This window comes from Callithrix jacchus, chromosome 4 (genome assembly GCF_049354715.1).
Source record: "Callithrix jacchus isolate 240 chromosome 4, calJac240_pri, whole genome shotgun sequence".
Taxonomy (NCBI): Eukaryota; Metazoa; Chordata; class Mammalia; order Primates; family Cebidae; genus Callithrix; species Callithrix jacchus.
Genome location: NC_133505.1, coordinates 46,473,913 through 46,494,049, shown reverse-complemented (window position 1 = coordinate 46,494,049; position 20,137 = coordinate 46,473,913). Strand labels below are relative to the sequence as shown.

The 20,137-nt window shown below is 41.0% G+C and overlaps 1 protein-coding gene across 7 annotated transcripts in view; it reads right to left on the bottom strand.

Annotated features, from left to right (window-relative positions):
• The window catches only part of ZFAND3 (zinc finger AN1-type containing 3), a 335,328-nt gene that overhangs the window by 29,471 nt on the left and 285,720 nt on the right, over positions 1 to 20,137 (bottom strand). For all 7 annotated transcript variants that reach the window (XM_078369088.1, XM_078369085.1, XM_078369084.1 and 4 more), the window contains one exon: positions 9,598 to 9,765. In XM_078369088.1, coding sequence (XP_078225214.1) covers positions 9,598 to 9,765 — 168 coding nt within the window. The remainder of the gene's footprint in view (positions 1 to 9,597; positions 9,766 to 20,137) is intronic.

The following is a 20,137-nucleotide window of genomic DNA, read 5'->3' as shown; positions in this document are numbered from 1 at the left end:
TCACAATATCATCACAAACTAAAATATTTAGGAATAAATTTAACAAGATATACATTGAAAATATAAAATGTGGCTGAGAAATTAAACACCAAAATAGAGAGACATATCATACTGATGAGCTGCAATATTAAGATGGCAATTCTGTGCATCTTTTTGTAAACATGGTTAAAAATTTTAAGTGTGAACAGACTTAATAAAAGAAGATATATGAGTGACCAAAGAACATATTAAAAAAAATCTGTTCAACATCACTGGTCATTAGGGAAATGCAAATCAATATACCATAATGAGATACTATCACAAAGCCACTAGAATATGTAAAGTTAAAAAGACTGACAGTATTAAATGTTGGCCAAGGATAGGAAGAAACTAGAACCCGAATGCCCCGCTATTGGGAATATAAAATGATATAGGCTTGGAAAAGATCTTGGACAAGTTTCTTAAAATGTTAAAAGCACACTTACCATTTAACCTTGCAATTCCATGCCTATGTATTACCCAAGAGAAATCAAAACACATGCTCATACAAGACTTGTGCATAAATGCAGCTCTATTCATAATGGCCCCAAACTGGGAAACAAGCCAAGTGTACGTCAACTGGCAAATGAATAAACACATGTGGTATATCCATACAATGAAATAATACTCAGCATTAAAGCGGAACAAACTACGGATATATAATATGAATGAATTTCAAAAACAACATACTATGTAGACAAAGGACTACAGACTGTATGAATCCACCAATACTAAAATCCTAGAAAAGGTGAAACTATCGTAACAGAAAGCAGATCTTAAGTGGCTAGCTGGGGCTGGAGTGGGAGAGAATAGGGGCATGAGGGAACTTTTTGGGATGATGGAAGTATTGTACAACTGAATTTGGTGATGGCTGTACAACTTACACAAATCTACTAAAACTCATTCAACTTCTGAAAAAAGATTTTAAAAAGAAATAAAAAAATGTAATAAGAACTAAAAAATTAGGGTCTGAAAAAAGATTAAAGAAATAAAAATAATAAAACTCATTTAACTGTAAAATGGGCGAATTTTATGGTACGTAAATTATTTCTCAAAAAGCTGTTTTAAAAAACTTATTAAACAACGAATTAACTAAAACTGTTTACTACTGGAACTAAAATAAAAAAACACTAATAATTCACTTCCTCTTACTATAATCATTTTTTCTCCCCATAAAACAAGTATTCTAAACAGGATAACCTATCCAAATAGCTTTGGTATTATGCTGTTACTGCCACTAAGATTAGACTACAGAAGTAGCTGCAAGTCTGCTAAAAAGATGGAAACTTATCTCACGCCTTGGGACAAGGGTCTTCCGGCATACCTGTCAGTAGGGGATGGGTGGGGATGTGACACAGGCTGCAGTGGATGTACCCTACACATTCTGTCTTGTAAGAAGAGCTCAGTCTTTGATACTCCTTTGCTTGAAGGGGTATCAAACATGAAGGGGAGCTCTTCATATTTCTGACATCTCTGTACAGCCCTGTCAAAGGACATGTGGTAGGCTGGATCTCTGGGACAGCACTGCACTAATAGGCTAAATACATGGAGTTTGTGTTCAGTAAGAGGTTTCATTTGTTTTGCTCGAACATCTCAAGTTGCAATTTAAGAGGAGTAGCAGAGGGACTAATCTATTTGGTTTCAGACTGGAACACTTAAACATCAAAGATTAAATTGGGAATACAGATAGCATACTTATGTTTAGGTAACAGCACAGTGAGAGTGAAGGGAGGAGTACAGCAAAGGAAGAAAATTTTCTCAGAATTTGCCTTAAGATACCTAATTAACCTTAGCTCTCACATATGTAATAACTCCCATCAAAAGGTTGTAGATTTTTTTTCCTTTTGGGAGGATGGATGGGACACCCCCTTCTCTTGAGTTACAAGTCACATACACCCCAATTGTTGCTGTCTTAGGAGTACTGGAGAAGCTTTCATCTTTTATCACCCAGACTCAGCATAAAAATAGGAGTTCCTAATGGGGTCTTTTGCTTAACCATGCTGTCTTCCTCTGACTCATGGTAGAGCATGCACTCTCCACTCAGTGGCAATAATGACAACACTTTAACCATTCAAATCAGTTTTGGTCATAATAAAATATCTCAGGTGTTTCTCTGCATAGCAGGGTTTTTCTGGTGGATCTAGTCTAGAACACTGTAAACAGAATAAGGCTTTTTATAAGAACATATTGCCTCACTTTCTTTTAGAGACATAAGACAGAATGCCAAACGTTCCTGACAGGTTCACACTTGGATGAGAATTAAAATTAAGGCACAGAGATATGGGCTGATTTCTGATGCTGGTGAAACAGATCAGCCTGGTAATCTCATGTCCCCAGCATGCTTCCTAATCACTGCAGCTCCTTGCCCCACTCTAGACCTTAGGTATGGTATCACTGTTTTTCATTGTGCAGCCCCCTGCAGTGGCAGCAACAGTTGTGACACATGCACATTCCTTTTCACTCAATCAGTTCACATTCTCTCTAGATCACTGCCTTAAAAAGACTGAACAACCTCCATGGCTTTCTGACATGTTTAATTTTTCTAATAGTCAGATTAGATCATGTTGACCATATTCAAAACTATTGATGGCTTCTCACTATAAACCAACATCCAAACTCCTCAGCCTGGAATCTGGAATCCTTTTCCTCACTTTCTAGCAGTCTGTCCTCACTTGACTCCAAGACTTCATCCAGCTGAACAGAGGTCATCTCCTAAACATCAGCTCTGCCCAAGCATCCCCTCTTTCCCCACATCTGAGTCCCAACCTTCCTTTAAAGCCCCAATTGTGGAACCTTGTCCAGAATCTTGAGTTGGAATTAATCTTTCCTTCTCCACAGGCTTCTCCTGTAACATAGGCTTGTACCTTGGTAAACGCTTATGATGGGCTGTTCCTGGTATCAGTTATTTTATGTATGCCTTCCTCTTGGGCCCAGCAAATCTCTACTTGAGTGCACATTAAAATCATCTTGGGGGGTCCTTGGAGAAGTGGCTGATTCCAGGATTGGGGAAATGGAGGCACACATGCTGTTATGCCAAAGAATAAGGAAAAGCTCTCAACCCTTCCCCCCACCACTGAAAAACGATGGGAAGTATGTCACAAGAACAGAGGAGCAAGTAGAAAATAACTTCCACCGGCTAAATCTGGGACAACCTGAGCACCAAAATAATTAAGTCCAGTTGGTTGTCTGTGGGGACGCTCCCATGTGAGACCCCCAAATAGTGGGTCACACCATGTGGTTGAGCTTGATCCCGGACACGGGCCCCCTGTTGGAGGTAGTTGAGCTATGGGGAAGAAGGACTGCAAGAAGGCTTATGTGATATAAAAAAAAAATAGCATAAGTTATTACTCTATTGTGCTGAGGTGATGGGAGGCACGGTGTCCACTTTTGGTTCTCATGGTGTCCACTTTTGGTTCTCACGGTGTCTACTTTGGTTCTCACAGTGTCCATTTTTGTTTCTCTATTCATTATAGTTTCTTCTTAAAGTTATGACTTAAATCTTCAAAGAAAGCTGATAGTAAAAATTGCTTTGTTTATGTCTTTCCTGCACCTGGACCCTTGATGTGGTATTTGCAATACTGCCTGTGACTTAATGATTTATAATATAGCCTGTGATTTTCTTGTGAAACTCCTGCCCTAGATAAATAGTTTCTTTTAAACTTAGATATTGCACCTGGACTCGTGACTGATAATTGCACCCCCCGCTTTAACCTGATTATGTATCTCCCTGCTCCCAGCATATTTATCCAAAATATGGTGACTTGTGATTTTATTGCAAAACTTTCTGTTCTCACGAAACACTGATCCCATGACATAAACACTTCTACTTGTAATGTATATAACCAGGCCATGAGTTCAATAAAGTTGTTGAGGAAGCATCTGACTTCTCAACCCTCCAGACCCCATCTGTTCTTTCTTCTTCTCTTCTGCGCACCCCCCTTTCCAGGTTGGGACCCTCTTGCTGGCCAAGAGCCCCCCGGCAGACGTGCCGGCCCCCACAGTTGTCCATATCCATGGGTTCCGCACTCAACAACCATGGATTGAAAATGTAGTTAGGTCTATGATGGTTGTGTCTTCACTCATGCGTATACAGATTTTTTTCTTTTTGTCATTATTTCCTAAACAACATAGTACATAACAATCTACATAGCATTTACACTGTATTAGGTATTATAGGTAATCTAGAGATGACAAAGTATATGAGAGGATGTACATAGGTTATGTGCAATGCTACAGCATTGGGACCTAAGCATCCTTAAACCTGGTATCCACGGGAGGCTCTGGAGTCGATCCCCTGCAGATACCAGGGAACAACTGTACTGTAATAAATCATAAACCATTAAAAAAGATAAGGGCTCATGAATCCATACCAGTAACAGATAAATAAATAAGGGAGAGAGGTGGCTTCACTTAGAGAAGAATGCTGAGTGCCAAACAGTAAACCATCATTTCGCAACCCTCCTAGCAGAGCCTGGCTTACGCAAGAATCATCAATGGATGATGAATCTAGGGGAAATTTTTCACGAGTTGCAGAGCATTTACTTCGTCTTAAAGTGTTTTCCCACAGACTGCTTTATAGGTACAAGGGGAAAAATAGTAACTACACAGTGGAGAAACCAGGTAATATCTTGACTAGGTGGGTGTATCAAAATTAACATCAACAATGAGGGCTGATGAACATCTGTGCCTTCCATAAAACACTGAGAAGGACACATGATTATTTATGTGGTATTTTGGCTGAGAATTCATAGACTGAATCTAATTATGAAGAAATATCAGAATAACGAGTCCTCTATTAAAACCCAAAATAAGGAGTTTTCTATTAAAAAAAATAGGTGAGGGGAGGGATAGAAGTTTGTATTCTTTAAAAATGTCAATATCATAATAAAACAGAAAGGTTGTGAAAATATTCCCTGGAAACTTGTTCCACCAAATCAGAACTTCTGGGGATGGGTCCCAACAATCTGTATTTTAACTTGCCCTCCAGGTAGATTCTGATGTTCACTCAAGTTTTGTTTTTTGATTTTTTGTTTTTTTAGTTTTTAAGAGACATGGTCTTTCTCTGTCGCCCATGCTGTTGGTAGGCTCATGGCAGCCTCGAACTCCTAGGCTCAAAGCCATCCACCTTGGCTTCCCAAGTAGTTGGGACTACAGGTGTGCACCATCTCACCTGGCAATAATTTTTCATTGAGACAAGGTCTTGCTATGTTTCCCATCTCTACAAAAAATAGAGACGGGCAACACGCTGGTCTTGAATGCCTGGCCTCAAGGGATCCTTTCACCCTGGCCTCCCAAAGTGTTGGGATTACAGGCATGAGCCACCACACCAGGCCCCTACTGAAGTTTCAAACTACAGATCTAGACTGTAAGTTCTTAGGTTTTACATTTCTAGCTCCTATATTCCCCATAAAAACCTAAGAAAATGCTTTCTTTCTGCATATGGTGTGACAGTGAATGATAAGGCAACAATAACCACTGAGGCCACTTAGAGATGATCAACTACTCCAAAGGCCTCAGGTAACACATCACTTCAGGTTTCTAAAGTGAATAGAACACTTACTTTGAAAACAATAAAGGATGCCAGATTACTCTGGAGGTTAGTAAAAGCACTACTGTCCCCAAAGGGAGTATATCCACTTAGTTTGTTAAGGCACCATCAACTGAAAATGGTAAACACACTCTTTGAATGGTATTTAAAAATTAGTTCTGTATTTCTAGAAAGCATTGTGCAGTGATTAAGAAGCCAAGAAGGCTGGGCAGGGTGGCTCATGCCTGTAATCCCAGCACTTTTAGGGGCCAAGGCAGGCAGATTGCCTGAGCTCAGGAGTTCGAGACCAGCCTGTGTAACATGGTAAAACCCAATCTCTACTAAAATACAAAAAAATTAGCTGGGCATGGTGGCATGCGCCTGTAGTCCCAGCTACTCAGAAGGCTGAGGCAGGAACCCGGGAGGCAGAGGTTTCAGTGAGCTGAGATCATGCCACTGCACTCCAGCCTGGTCAACAGAGTGAGAATAAAAAAAAGAAGCCAAGCTACGTGTATCATGCAAGATCTGCTTAGAGAAGACAGCATTTTGGTGGCTGTGACGTAGCCCAGATTTGATGAAGATGGCCAGATTTCAGTAGAACATCCTCTAAGTGGCAATTCAGGAGGCAAGACTCCTGCAATGAGAATGAGGTGATCAATTTGCCTACTTAGTAGAAAATGAAACAAACAGATCCATTTTCAGGCAATTGTTTTCTATCTTAAGAAGTTAAACTATTGAAAATGCTGTAGGATGCAGGATACCCTCCCCGCCTGGCAACCACATGAGTTTTCTAATTGGCACCCTGAAAGATTTCACAGGAAAAGGTTGTTATTTTGGTATTGTTGATTTAAAGGTTATCTAGTCACAGTGAGGCAGAGGAGAATTCCTCTTCAAAATTCCTCCTTATTGAAAGCCCATGGAGTGTCCTGGCAATTAACAATTCCTATCACCTCTAGCTGTTCCATATGTGAGAAGGCTCAGAACTCGCCTTACAAATTGCTCTTTTGAAGATCAAAGGGAAGCTGAATGTGTCTGTGTGTGCTCTCGATGAGACTGTAATTTAATGGAATTTTTAGAGAAGGCTTCACTGGCAGTGTTTAGATGACAGCCCTGGGGCGAAGGATTCAGGGGAGCTTGGCCACTCTTCCCTTTAGAGCGTCTTCCCTGCCTTTAATTGGCACCTCATTAGAAATTAATGAAAATGACATCCTCTGTTCTTCCTGCTCTAGGCATCGAATGCTACAAAAAGGCCCATCACAATTCATAACACATTCAATTTATATAGCAATGGCTCTTAAGCATTATTTATGAGATGTGAATTTCTTGTCAGCAGTTAATAACCTGTACAGAATGGAAGGCGAATGGAAGAAAAGATTGCAAATATATATGTATAAAAAGATTTTCTGCAGTGAAGAAGTGTTCTGTTTGAGCTCAAACTACCTTCTTGAGTCTTCACTTTCAATAGTAAATTACTGTGTTATTCCCTCTCTAAAACCTTTCAGGGAAGTTAAACGTCTCTCTAACATCCATGCATCCTCAAGGAAATAACTGTACAACTCACCCTTTCCTAGAGCTATCCAAGCAGGCGGGAGAAACACAAGAGCTATTTGTCAAAGACAGTCCCAGACTTTTTTTAATGGCATGTTCCCACTGTTGCCCTTCATCTTTCAAGGGGTGGCAGTTGACTCATTTTTCTGGGCACATAAGTGTAATGCTCTCAGTGGGTCAAACTGAATGCCCAACTGTCTCTAGGAAAGTGACATCTTGTTGAGACTGCAGTAAGCTCAGAGCTTTCTTCTCCAACAGAAAAAGTCAAATCTCCCTATAAGCAGACTCTCAGAATTGGGCAAAAGCCAAGAGATTACATGTTAGAACATTTAAAAAGGATGCATATTGCAGCAAACCCCCAGCCTCCTGCTCACAAAGGTGAAGATGTGGCAGAGTAATCTATATTTACCAGAGATTAGACAAGTTGGCTTTACTTGGGTGAATGTGAAGTCATCTAACATATATTATTGGGTTTTTTTCAGCTGGGTGCTCAGACTTTAGGAAATTAGGTAGTTTGAGTCAAAGCTGAAGGGTAAACTGGGAGTTCTGGTTATGCCTTTAGATCTCAGTGCTAAACTGTGAAGTCTCCTGTTTGTCTGACAAGGAGAAGGAAGCATTAGCCACTGCCAGGGGCAAGACAGCATACTTGACAGACCAATTGCTTGATCCGCTACGGCAAATCCTGTGTATTACCCAGGATTCAGTTACTTTCAAGGAGGAAACAAGAACAGAAGGTTCAGGAAAATCCCACAATTCTAACTGACGAACAACCAAAGGCCTATGTTACAAAAGCAATAGCTAAAATGACCAGGAAGGCTCACAACACTGGTAACAGACTGAACTGCTCAAATTCCCCAAGAGTTCACATGACCAAAGCAAGAATTTGCAGATCACAAAAGACGAGACAGCCTCTTCAGTGTGGGGTGAAGCTGGTTAGCCAACAGAGCCCAGATTTTCCTCAACCAACCACAGTGTCCCTGCACTACATCACCAAGAATTTAAAATCGCCTGGCAGGGTTGATCGAAATAGCCTAAGAATAAGGTTCTGAACTCACCTGGGCCATACTGCATGCATCAACACAACTGAAGTCTGGAAACTGCTGTCAGCCTCTGTTCCTACCACCTATCCTAACCCTCTTTACAGCTTCCCCGAAACACAATGCTATAAACAAAACGCCCGAAAAACCTTATCTGGTAACATCTGGACTCCCCACGCTGGCTCCGGTTTCTGCAGTTGAATATGCCTTCCAATGTTGTGGAGTATCACATACACCAGAATATGTAACAAACAGGAATCTGGTCATGACAGGAACCAGAGCTCTGACTTAGGTTTTTTTTTGTGCCATGACTCGGTTTTTATGAAAAGCTAATATCCTCTCTCTTCCTTCTCATTTCCAATAGGGCAGATAACTGAGAACTGTAGCAGCAAAGGCTGCTGCTTCGGAAGATAGTTAACTTCCAGTGACTGTTGCTTGATAACTGCTGAGTGAACTATTTAGTCCCGACTGCCAGCAATAGTACTTGTAGGGTATCTTCACTGTCCCAGAAATGAAAGGGGGCTTCTAAAGCTGGCTTCTCAGAAAGAAAGAAATAGGAATCTCAGAGGCTAGAGTCAGGTCTCAAAGTTAGTCTGATGATAGCTGAATTGGTCCTCAATTTTATATTATCATGTTTTAAAAGCAGGAAATAAAAACAGGACAGGAAAACTATAAATCAGCCTAAAATAATGCCGCTACACAATTTTGTACCTATGTGTCATGATACACTTGGTCAAGAAGAGAGAAAGGGTTGACTTAAGTTTTGTTCCACTGCAGGTAGGCATTCCTGTGCAGCAATTCTAAAATGTGGTAAATTGCACTACAGAATACAGAAGAAAAGGTTACTGTAAAGCTATTTCAGACTGGGTATGGTGGCTCACACCTGTAATCCCAGCATTTTGTGAGGCAGAGACAGGAGGATGGATTTAGCCCAGGAGAAAAAAAGGGGGGCTATTTCAAGGTATTAACTGACTTGATGAACTAAGGTTCAAAAGAAAATTTCTAAGCAAAGCTTAATTTAACAGGTATGTAGAGAAGAAATCCTCCATGTATCATAAACAGTAAGAAGCACATTCCAAATTAATTTAACATCTGAATTTTATGGTACATATTCCAGAATTTTGCTTGTTTGCTAAACTTCGAGGTCATAACTGAGAAAAAACCAGAGTAATAAGTGGTGAGGAGAAGCTGCAAGCACTAAGCAGTGAGATGCAGCTCTAAGGAGATATGCATAAGAAGAGGGGGTGTTTTTGTCTTTTCTGCACGTGTGAGAATAAAGGATGTTTAGAAGCAAACATCCCGTACTCCCGATTTCTCAAGCCCCAAACCTATATATAGCATGCACTATTGTAGCAAACCTACAGTACTCAGAAGAAGAATGAAAGAGTTCAGCCACTTAATTTCCAAAGCTAGGCCAAGGTGTTAAGGATATAGTCTCCCCATCGTGCCACTGGGGGAGTTGCTTACCGCAGCGACACGATCCCAATTCCTGCTGCACCAGTTCCAGTTTGGTTTGGCACTGGAAGCACCGACGTCGACTCTTCTGTTTAGATCGGCTGGTTTCCTCAGACCGTTCCGTATTCTCCAGTAGTCGTGGCCGTTTTACTGGTGAAGCCTCATTCTCAGACTGTGAATCTGACCAAAACAACATATTTGGGGATCAGGATTAGTGCTTGACCTGGCAAGCACAGCTGATTAATGTATTTCCAGGCATTCTCCTGACCGGCTACTGCCCTTGTCCAGGAAGGAACCAGACCCATGGGAACCAGCTCTGACTTGCTTGGATTATACTGCACAAACCATGACAAGTATGTACCTTTAGTGCTGACTTCTAACAAGCTAGGCCTGAGCTGGAGAGGAGGGTGCGGGCGGCTCAACAAAAACCAGTTCTATGTGTTTTTAAAAATAGCTGAGATTCTATGAGGAGACCATTCCAGCTAAAAATGGGGTCCTATCTTTGTACCCCCTTGCTGGGACCTAGATGGTTACTGCCTGTATTGTTTAGGTGTCTTCTCTCGGGTATTCACTTGCCCTCAAGTAAACTGTAATTCTTTAGAGATGGGACTATGTCTAATGTATCTCTGTATCATCACAACTCCGTTCCCAAAGCCAGTGTTTGATGAGTGATCTGTAATCTTTTTCAGTAAAATTACTCAAGTTTCTACTCTTAAAGACACAAAAGTCAGTTATAATACTGACAATTAGTTCAACTTGATTCAGAGTGAATGAAGGGGCACTCCGGCTGTGCACAAGCAAGCTACCCCATGATCTCCACCATGGGGTGGTGAAGGAGCAGCACTAGGCACTCCACCTTGAGGTGGAGCCAAAATGGCAGGTGGAGGGAGGTGTACTGTGTGACTTGAATAATCTGAAAAAAATAATTAAGATGCAATAAAATTCTTATCACAGACAAGGCTGTAAATGACTCTTGCCTTCAAAAAACTGGGCAGCTCTTTGGGACTCTGTATTCCTGAAATAGCTGCCTGCATACCCAGGATGTATCTCTTAGCAAGTTCCGAAGTTGTTTGTGCTAAATTACCTCTAAAAGGGAATCTCCTAAACAGTCTTCTTAGAAATAATCCAGATGCCACACCTTCTCACCCCTGTCACCCCCACCTTGGGGTGTCACCCTCACCTTGGTCTAAGCCATCACCAACTCATCAAGCGTACTACAAGAGCCTCTTAACGGTCTCTCTGCTCACTCCCTTGTCTCTACAGTCTATTCTCCACGTCGCAGCCATGTGACTCTGTTAAAAATCAAGTTAGAATTGGTTGGGCACGGTGGCTCATGCCTATAATCTCAACACTTTGGGAGGCCAAGGCAGGTGGATCACAAGGTCAGGAGATTAAGACCATCCTGGCTAACACAATGAAAAATATAAAAAATTAGTCGGATGTGGTGGCACACGCTTGTAGTCCCAGCTACTCAGGAGGCTCAGGCAGGAGAATCACTTGAATCCAGGAGGCAGACAGAGAATGCAGTGAGCCAAGATTGTGCCACCGTACTCCAGCCTGACAGAGCAAGACTCCGTTTGAAAAAACAACAACAAAAAAATCAAGTTAGAATCATGTTACTTCCCTGCTTAAAACCCTCTAATAGCTTCCCTTCCCAAAGTAAAAGTCCAGATACTTAGTTTGACTCTCAAATGCCCTGCATGACTTGCCCCATCCTTGCTTTCCTTCCTTGCTTATCTAAACTATTACTGTCTCCTACCTGTGGGACTTTGTACCTTCTGTTCCCTCTGTTGGAAACACTCTTCACCCAGATCTACATGGGATCTTATCTCTTTCGTATCTTTGCTCCAAAGTCACATTTTGATTGAAGGTTTTTTCCCTGATCATCGCTTCTAGGTCACCAAATCCACATTCCTAGCACTTCCCCTCCTTTGTTTCCCTGTCTTTTATTCTTCCACAGCACTTACCTTCAACATTACGCCCTAAAAGAATGTAAACTCCAAGAAGGCGGAAAATTTCACCTGCTTTGTTCACTGATGTACCCTCCATGTCTATGGCTCAATAAGTATTTCTTGAATGAATGAATTTGTCTTCTAGGCAGTCCTAATGTTCTACTTAAAGTGGTTCTAGTGAGAAGCCATAGCCCATAGGATGTATTTTAGTCAGTGCTGTCTGTATGCCTCTTCCTAGCCTCCCTGTGTGTGAGGCAGATGCAGCACTTCACCTAAGATGGTCCAGTGACCATCTTGGTCCCCCAGCCTTGCTGCCCTGTACTGGCATATGGAGGCCCTGCACCATTCTTAGCAACTACAGACTTCATTTTTCATCTCATTTAATTCATCCAGTCCTACATGACATTGTGCCCCAACACAAACCAACTAAACAAGGCCTCTGATGAAAACAATTGAAAGCAAGTTCAGCCTATTTCCCAGCTCTGCTGAGCAAAGCCGTCTAGACCGTCAGTGTGGTGACTAAGGTGGTCACACACAGGGCAGGCCCTCTCCCTTCTTCTACAAGAGCAACAAGCAACAATTTAAATGTAAATCATTACAAAGCAGTCAGCGGAAAGAAATTCACCTTGTATGAGCCACACTGCTCTCGGGGTGGGGGTCCTTTTACACAAATCAGTAATGGCTCTATTTGTATTAATAACCCTATTTGGACAGGGAGTAACAAGAAAATTCTAGAGTAAAAACTGTAACAAATAATGTTTTTTTCTGAGACAAAGTCCTAAATTCGAAGCATCCTTGTAGGAAGTTACTCCCACTAGAAGGCATGTGTCAGCACAAGATGGGGAGGCAGTTGAGGCCTTTTCATTATTAATACGGTTAAAATTTGGAGGGCCTTGGCAGAATGCCAGTGTATCTGTAAGATAACAAAAGACTGCTCAGACCCTGAGCCCCTTTCTTTCACATTGCTATGTCTGAATATGCAGAGTTCACATTTAGAGCTCTTTCTACATGACTATCCCAAACTGGCAAACATACTATCTGTCTGCAAAGCACCCACCTCCATTTCTAAAACAAACCTTTGCTGTAAGAAGACAATTTAATTTGTGTGGCAATAAAACTGGAGAAAAAATAAAGAAAAACAAAAAGAATTTCAGTGTGGCAATGCTATCCTTAAGCTAACTATGTCCAAATAAGTAAGGGAGTTAGATGTGTAAAGAAAATATTTTAAAAAATATATGAGTCCTATGGCTGAGGAATTCATATTTACATCATATCACAATCATCAGTCATCACCAAACAACCCACCTTGATGGGACCCCCTCTCCCCGCAAAGTTAGGAGGCCTGTCCAGGCTTGACTTCTTTTGATCTTAATTCCCCATCTCATGTGACCAATGGGCATTCAACAGCAACACTAAGGAATGTCTACATGGTCCCATGTTGAGATTTTCCTTGATCTATTCCACATTCATATGAAGACAATGAGTTATTTGTTCTGAAGGCAGCAGGCATTGAATATTCCTGAACAGTGAGTCCTAAAGGAGGTTTCTGTTGCTACCACAGCTTCTGGATACAATGTACTGGCCATCCTAAAAGAACACCAATGAGCCCTAGTCAGTCCTCTGACAATCAATGTCCCAACATCTGTACAAGTCTATGACCAAAAGCATCCATGTATAGAAAGTCTGAGCCACAGGAAGCAGTCCTAGGTGATTCTAAACTAAGGAAGAAGAAATGTCTAACGGAATGTGTTATGTTTTAGAATCAAGGACCTATTCCCTAGTAAGAGATCCACACCTTTGAAACTCTGGAATATGCCCACTTACTCTTCCCTAGTTGATGATCTGTTAGATGCTTTCTAATGCTCCTTCCCACAAAGAGGGAAGGTAAATAAGCTTCCAAAACTGCTCACCATCCTCCACATGCTATTGTCCAGACAGGTAGCTATATACATGTAATTTCTTGGAGAAGCAAACCATTCTTTGGCATTTTCTCACAAGTCAACTTAGTGTTTTACTGAAAAGCTAATGAAATAAATAGTAACCTACAGGATCATCCTCACTTGCATAAGAAATTTACACTTCCTCTGCTAATTACTTAATGAAACCTTGTGCCATGGGGTGAGTTGCTTAAATAAGAGAGAGATGTGCAGGGTAGGGGTTCTAATGACATGATAATAAACTAAATAATTCAACTATTCATTTATAACTTTATGTCAATTAGAAAAAGACTATCAGGGAAAAAAAAAAAAGATCCAAACATGGTTGACATTAAAGGAATCATCTACTGCCCATATTTGAATAAATTCAACTTTGATGATTTACTTTTGCTCACAAATATAATTCTCTGTTACCCTAAAGCACTGCCAATTTCCCAAAAACACCAAACGTCTACTTGCATACTCTGAACTTGGGCAGTAACGGTTAAATATGGAGGGAGAGGTGAAGAGAAGTAACTCTTACATGCAGCTTTAACTGTCAGAAGCAACAAGTCCTTGCAAGGAGCATGCTCATTAGCAGCAGGAGGAGGTGCCGTGCCAAGCTGGAAACCTTCCTACCCCAGGAGTTAAGAGTGACTTCTAATTAAGGTCCTTCATAAAGGGCCAACAAAGCAGATTTTTTTTCTAGTATGCTTTTTCTTGAGAACATAATCTAGTGTGGATATCCCCATGCAGAGCTGCCATTCCCCCCATTCCAGGTTCTCACCAGACCCCTGCCTTCTTTGCCAATGTTTAATGGAATGAGAAAGACATCACATCAGATCTAGTCAGAGGAAACTCTGATAAATAATTATGAGGTGATTAAATGAAGAAGGAAAATCTTAAGAAGGATTTTGCCTATTTAGCTTTCTTGGTTTGAAAGTAACTGCTGCTTAATTTTCAACAGAAAGACAAGTACTGTACAGTCTGGTCTCTTGGTATCCAAGGGAGATTGGTTCCAGGAACCCCCAAGGATACCAAATTCCACAGATGCTCAAGTCCCTTATATAAAATGGTATAGTATTTGCATATAACCTACATACCCCCTCCCATATACAGCTGACCCTTGAACAACATAGGGCTTGGGTGCTGACCCCCATTACAGTTGAAAATTTTCTAACTTCTGACTTCCTCAAAACTTAGCTAGTAATAGCCTCCTGCTGGCCAGAAGTCTTACTGATAACAATGACAGATCATTAACACGTTTTGCATGTTTTATGTATTATATACGGTATCCTTACAATAAAGTAGAGAAAAGAAAATATTGAGAAAACTACATGGAAGAGAAAATAGTTTCTCTTCCCTTAAGTGGAAGTGGATCATCAAAGTCTTCATCCTTGTCTCCACACTCAGTAGGCAGAGGAGTAGGAGACAGAGCGGGAGTTGGGGGCTGGTCTTGCAGTTTCAGGGATGGCAGAGGCAGAAGGAAATGTGCGCATAGTGGACCCGCACAATGTTGTTCAAGGGTCAATTGTACTTTAATCTTCTCTAGATTACTTATAATACAATATAAACACCATGTAAATAGTTGTTATACTGTGTTATTTAGGGAATAATGACCAAAAAAAAGTCTACGTGTGCAGTACAGACACAAACATCCATTTTTTTCCAGATATTTTCAATCTATGGTTGGTTGAATCTATAGATGGTGGGCTGGCTGTACAGTGATTTTAAAGTCATAGAACCTTCTGAAGAGAGGAATTCTAATTGTACTTTCCTAGCCAATCTCAGAAAGTAGTGGTAAGACTTTCAATTTAGGAATACAGTTAAACTGGAAGGCTTAACTGGAGACAACAAACAGAGCTACTTCTTTTAAAATTCTGTTTTGTCTCTGGCAGAAATTCACATTTGTTCCTTACTGTCACTGTTCTTGTCTTTATTACTCATGTTCTCTCCTGAAAATTTCCAAATAAATTGTGTCAGGCCTGTCAAAGCTGAATCTCAATCTCTCTTAATCTCCTGTCACCCTGCGGTTGGCAGCCTACACATACCCGAGGCACTAACCACGGCTGCGGCTTCCTGACATACCAGGCAGGCAGGCTCTTAGGCCTCTGTACAAGCCAACACTGACAATACGGAATAGAGAGTGGGAGAAGCAACGTGGCAACAAAGAGAAGAAAGCCTTCTGCTATTCCCTTCACCCACACCTTCCCTTACTTCTACGAAAGATGAATCTGTTTAATCTCAGGCTCTCTGACAGCTCTTGAGGTACTCAATCAGTTTTTTTTAGAACCTATCACAGTCTCTTGACAGATTGACATTTATGATCCCAACAGCCTGGGCAAACATCAGGAAGAGCAATAATTAATGAACCCTCACACATCACTGCTGTTTCTCCTTCGACCATTTAAAAGGAGCTTTAAGTTAGTAAAACCTTTTTGTCCACAAAAAATACCACACCCTCCTGGAAAAACTGATAAAAGAGGCTTGAAAAAAACTCTGTTTTATAGGTACTTTCTCCCTGTGTTTCTCCTCTTGCTTTGCTTTCAGGGTATATGCAGGGATTAGATTCATCCTCTCCTGACATTTTACTGTGTGCCATGAAAGACTTTAAGAGAGAAAACATCTTGCTACCCATTAAAAAAATTTCCCACCTCGTTTGGGATTTTCCCTTCCTTTCTTATGTTCCTAATTATCCTAAAATAATATTGGAGTAACATATCTGTTGAAAAGCCATTGTGTGGACAGAGAATGAGGTTCAAGAGGCTGATTATTAAAATTCTATGGAGAACGCCATCACCTTTATTTGATATAGCGATAAATCTAGCTTGAAATACTCCTAGGATGTCATGTCCTATATTACAAACACCTAAAAAGTCAGTTGTTCACAAATGCCAGGTGTATAATTCCTAAACATTAGTCTCCTTCTCCTGGTGGGAACACAAAATTGGGAGATCTGGAATGGCTGATCAGGAAAGCTGAGTGTCTTAGGAGTGCACCTGAGCTTTGGAGGTCTCTATCCTCAGTATGCTCAAAAAACACACGGCATCAGAAATCTCCTTGGGGCCTCCTGTTATCATCCACCAATCTGATTTTGGTCCTCTGGATAGCAATGCAGAAGCTGCTTCTGTGGAGGCCTTTTTTGACTAGAAGACAGCTTAAAGAACAGCAGAACACACAGAAGTCAGGAGTCATGATAAAATTATCATATGCCCTTCAGGAGATGACTACCCACATACCCCAAAGGTATGTTTTAAAGACTGAGATTAGGTTTCTCACTTCCTCACAGCCCGTCTTCCCCTCCCATTTCTGGTACACAGGAACTTGGAAGCTGATTTTGGCAGTACACCATGATACCAGAAACAAGTGACTATGAATTCATCAAAAGATCAAGCAGGAGAAGTTAATGAGCCATGGCAGAATAGCTCTCCATCAAATAGAACAATTTTAAATAAAAGTCATGGTACCGAGTCCAACAGTTTCAGAAAGCAAGGTTTTCCCTTTAACTCTTCTTTCTAATCTGTATGCCTTCTATTTCTTTTTCTTGCCTGTGCTGGCTAGTCCTTCTGGCATAATGCTGAACAGAAGTGTTGAGAAAGCACACCCTTGGTTTGTTGCCAGCTATAGGAAAAAAAGCATTTAGTTTTTACCCAACTTTTTATTTCAGAAATTTCAAACATATAGGAAAGGTTAATGAATAATACAATAAGTACCTGTGTGCGCTCCATTCAGATTCAACAATTAATATTTTATCACATTCCATTAACTCGACTGTAATGGTTAATACTAGGTATCAACTTGATGGGACTGAGGGATGCCTAGATGGCTGGTATTGTTTCTGGATATGTCTCAGTGTGTCTGCTGGAGGAGACTGACGTTTAAGTCGGTGACTGGGAGAGGAAGATCCACCCTCAATGTGGGTAGGTACCATCCAATCAGCTGCTAGCACAGCCAGAACACAGCAGGAGGAAGAAGGTGGAAGAAGCTTGTTTCCTGAGTCTTCTGGTCCTCTTTCTTTCCGAGCCATATGCCTGCTTCTGCTCCTCCTGCCCTTGGACTTCACACTCCAGATTCTTCAGCCTCTGGACCTAGGAGTTGCACCAATGGCTTCCCAGGGACTCAAGCTTTCAGCTGCAGACTAAAGGCTACACAAGTGATTTTGTGATCAAGTGATCCTGCAGACTAAAGGCTGTACAAGTGATGCAAACTACAGGCTGCTCAAGTAATCTTCCTGCCTCAGCCTCCCAAGTAGCTGGGACTACAGGAGTGAGCCACCACACCTGGCTAATTTTTTTGTATTTTTATTAGAGACAGAGTATTGCTATGTTGCCTAAGCTGGTCTCAAACTCCTGGCCTGAAGCAATCTACCCACGTCGTCCTCCCAAAGTGCTGGGATTAGAGGTGTAAGCCACTGGGCCCGGCAGGAAGGGAATATTTAAATGTATACTTTCTCTGTTACATATTCAGAACCAGAAATGTAAAACTTCCAGCAGGCACCTGACAAGTCCACATGGGATGGCTGGAGGACTGGCCCAAGTAAAGAAGGTGAAAAGTAGGTACTGTGTCATCAGCTCAGTTTCTACTGCACCTTGCAGTTGCCAGGGGGGTAGGCGGAAGAATGTTCCTCCTCCAACTGCCTCCACTGCACCTCTTCCACATACTGGACATCAGGATATGGCTGTGTGCCTTGGCAAGAAGATGCTTAGGCAAACATTAGGAGATAAGCTTGCTACTAGTGCTTTCAAACACAATTTATTTTAGTCTGATAGTATGCTCTGTGACTGAAATTCAACACAGAAGGCCACACAAGTCATTCTTCCAATTACCTCCTTTCCAATGGTTTCCTTGTCTTTTTCTCATTGCCCTTTACCTCCTGACTGACACCACACTGCTGTTAGTAGCTGCTATAAGACATCTCTTCATAGCTGGATTACTCAATTCTCTAAAATTCTTATTTTAAACCTAAGAAAAAAATTCACCAGACTAAAAAACATAAAGCAAAAAGCCCAGGCAGGTTCATTTGTAAAAATAACCACAATTTCATTTAGTGCAATAATATTCCCAGTTTACTTGATCTGTTTAATTTATACAGGCTTCTAGATTAATGTCTCCTCTGTCCAGGGCCATGACAAAAGTCAGTATCTGATTCATTATTTCATAAGTGCGTACTGTGTGACAGACACTGGGCTTTGAACTAACAAATCAAAACTGAGTACAGTAGTGAGCTGTCCCCTCAAGGAGACCACAATCCAGAAGGAAAGATACACACACACACACACACACACACACACACACACACACACACACACAAAACTAGGGCCATAGTAAGTGGTATATTAAAATATGAACGGAGTATAATCAACAAACAAAGTAAAAGTGATGAAGTAAAAGTGACAAACTCTGGGGCGTGGGGTGATTAAGAAATAGATGAGAGAAAAGTCACACAAAGTACCTCCTGGATTTAATTACTACTATATTTACAGGCATGCAGACAGATGATTTTTAGCTCATACTTGTCATCCCCACATTCTTTTCTCTTTGGCCGCTCTTTATGAATGTCGTTTGTATGTAAGTTCCTGCTCATCTACCTTCTTCTCTTTACCAAACACCATCAATAGACCATTTCACAGTCTAGGAAGCAAAGGCCCCTGAGGAACACCACTCCGATGGGTTTTTAGGGAAATTAAGCCATTGTATATCTTCTCCCTCCCTCTGACCCCAAGTGGTTCAGTTTTTTTTCTTGGAGGCTCATGAATGTCTCACTAAAATGTCAGTGGTCAGCTCAGTTTTCCTTCCATGATATTTATTTGCCTTATTTACCTAGTATTTCTATCTGCTCAGATGTACACATGGCTTTCACTGCTAATTTTTCTCTATTAGGAATCTTCCAAACCAATTTTCTTTTTATTATTAAATATTTTATTTTGAGGTACCTGTAGGTTCCCATGTAGTTATAAGAAATAATAGAGATCCCATGCACCCTTCATCCAGTTTTCCCTAAGGATAACATCTCATAGAACTCTAGCACAACTTTACAACCAAGATATTGATATGGATATCATCAACACACAACATTCCCATCGCCAAAAGAATCCTTCTTATTGCCCTTTTACAGCCATGTCTACCTCCCTCCCTTCCCCACTGATCCCTGACAACCTCTGACAAATCAATTTGTCCTTCATTTCTAGAATTCTGTCATTTCAAGAATGTCACACATGTGAATATATACATGGACTCATACAGTGTGTATATAACCCATGTGTCCAAACTCATTAAAAAAAATTTTTAAGAGGCTGGGTCTTGCTCTGTCACCAGGACTGGAGTGCAGTCGCATTATCACAGTTCATGACAGCCTCAAACTCCTGGGCTCAAGTGATCTTCCCCTCAGCTTCCAGAGTCGCTGGGATTATAAGCATGACCCACCATGCCTGGCCTTGTATAAGTTTATTTTTAAAGGCCATTTTGATTACAGAAGGTAGATATGACAAAACAGATTCCTTAAAGTTAAGCTTCAGTACTGCAATAATGAACACTAACACAAAGCACATATTCTTTATCAGCACTTTCTAAATGCTCTTACATATATTAATTCATTTTGGTGTTATAACAAGGCTATGAGGTAGCTACTACCTGCATTTCACAGATGAGGAAACTGAGGCACTGGTTAAGTGAACTGTCCACAGT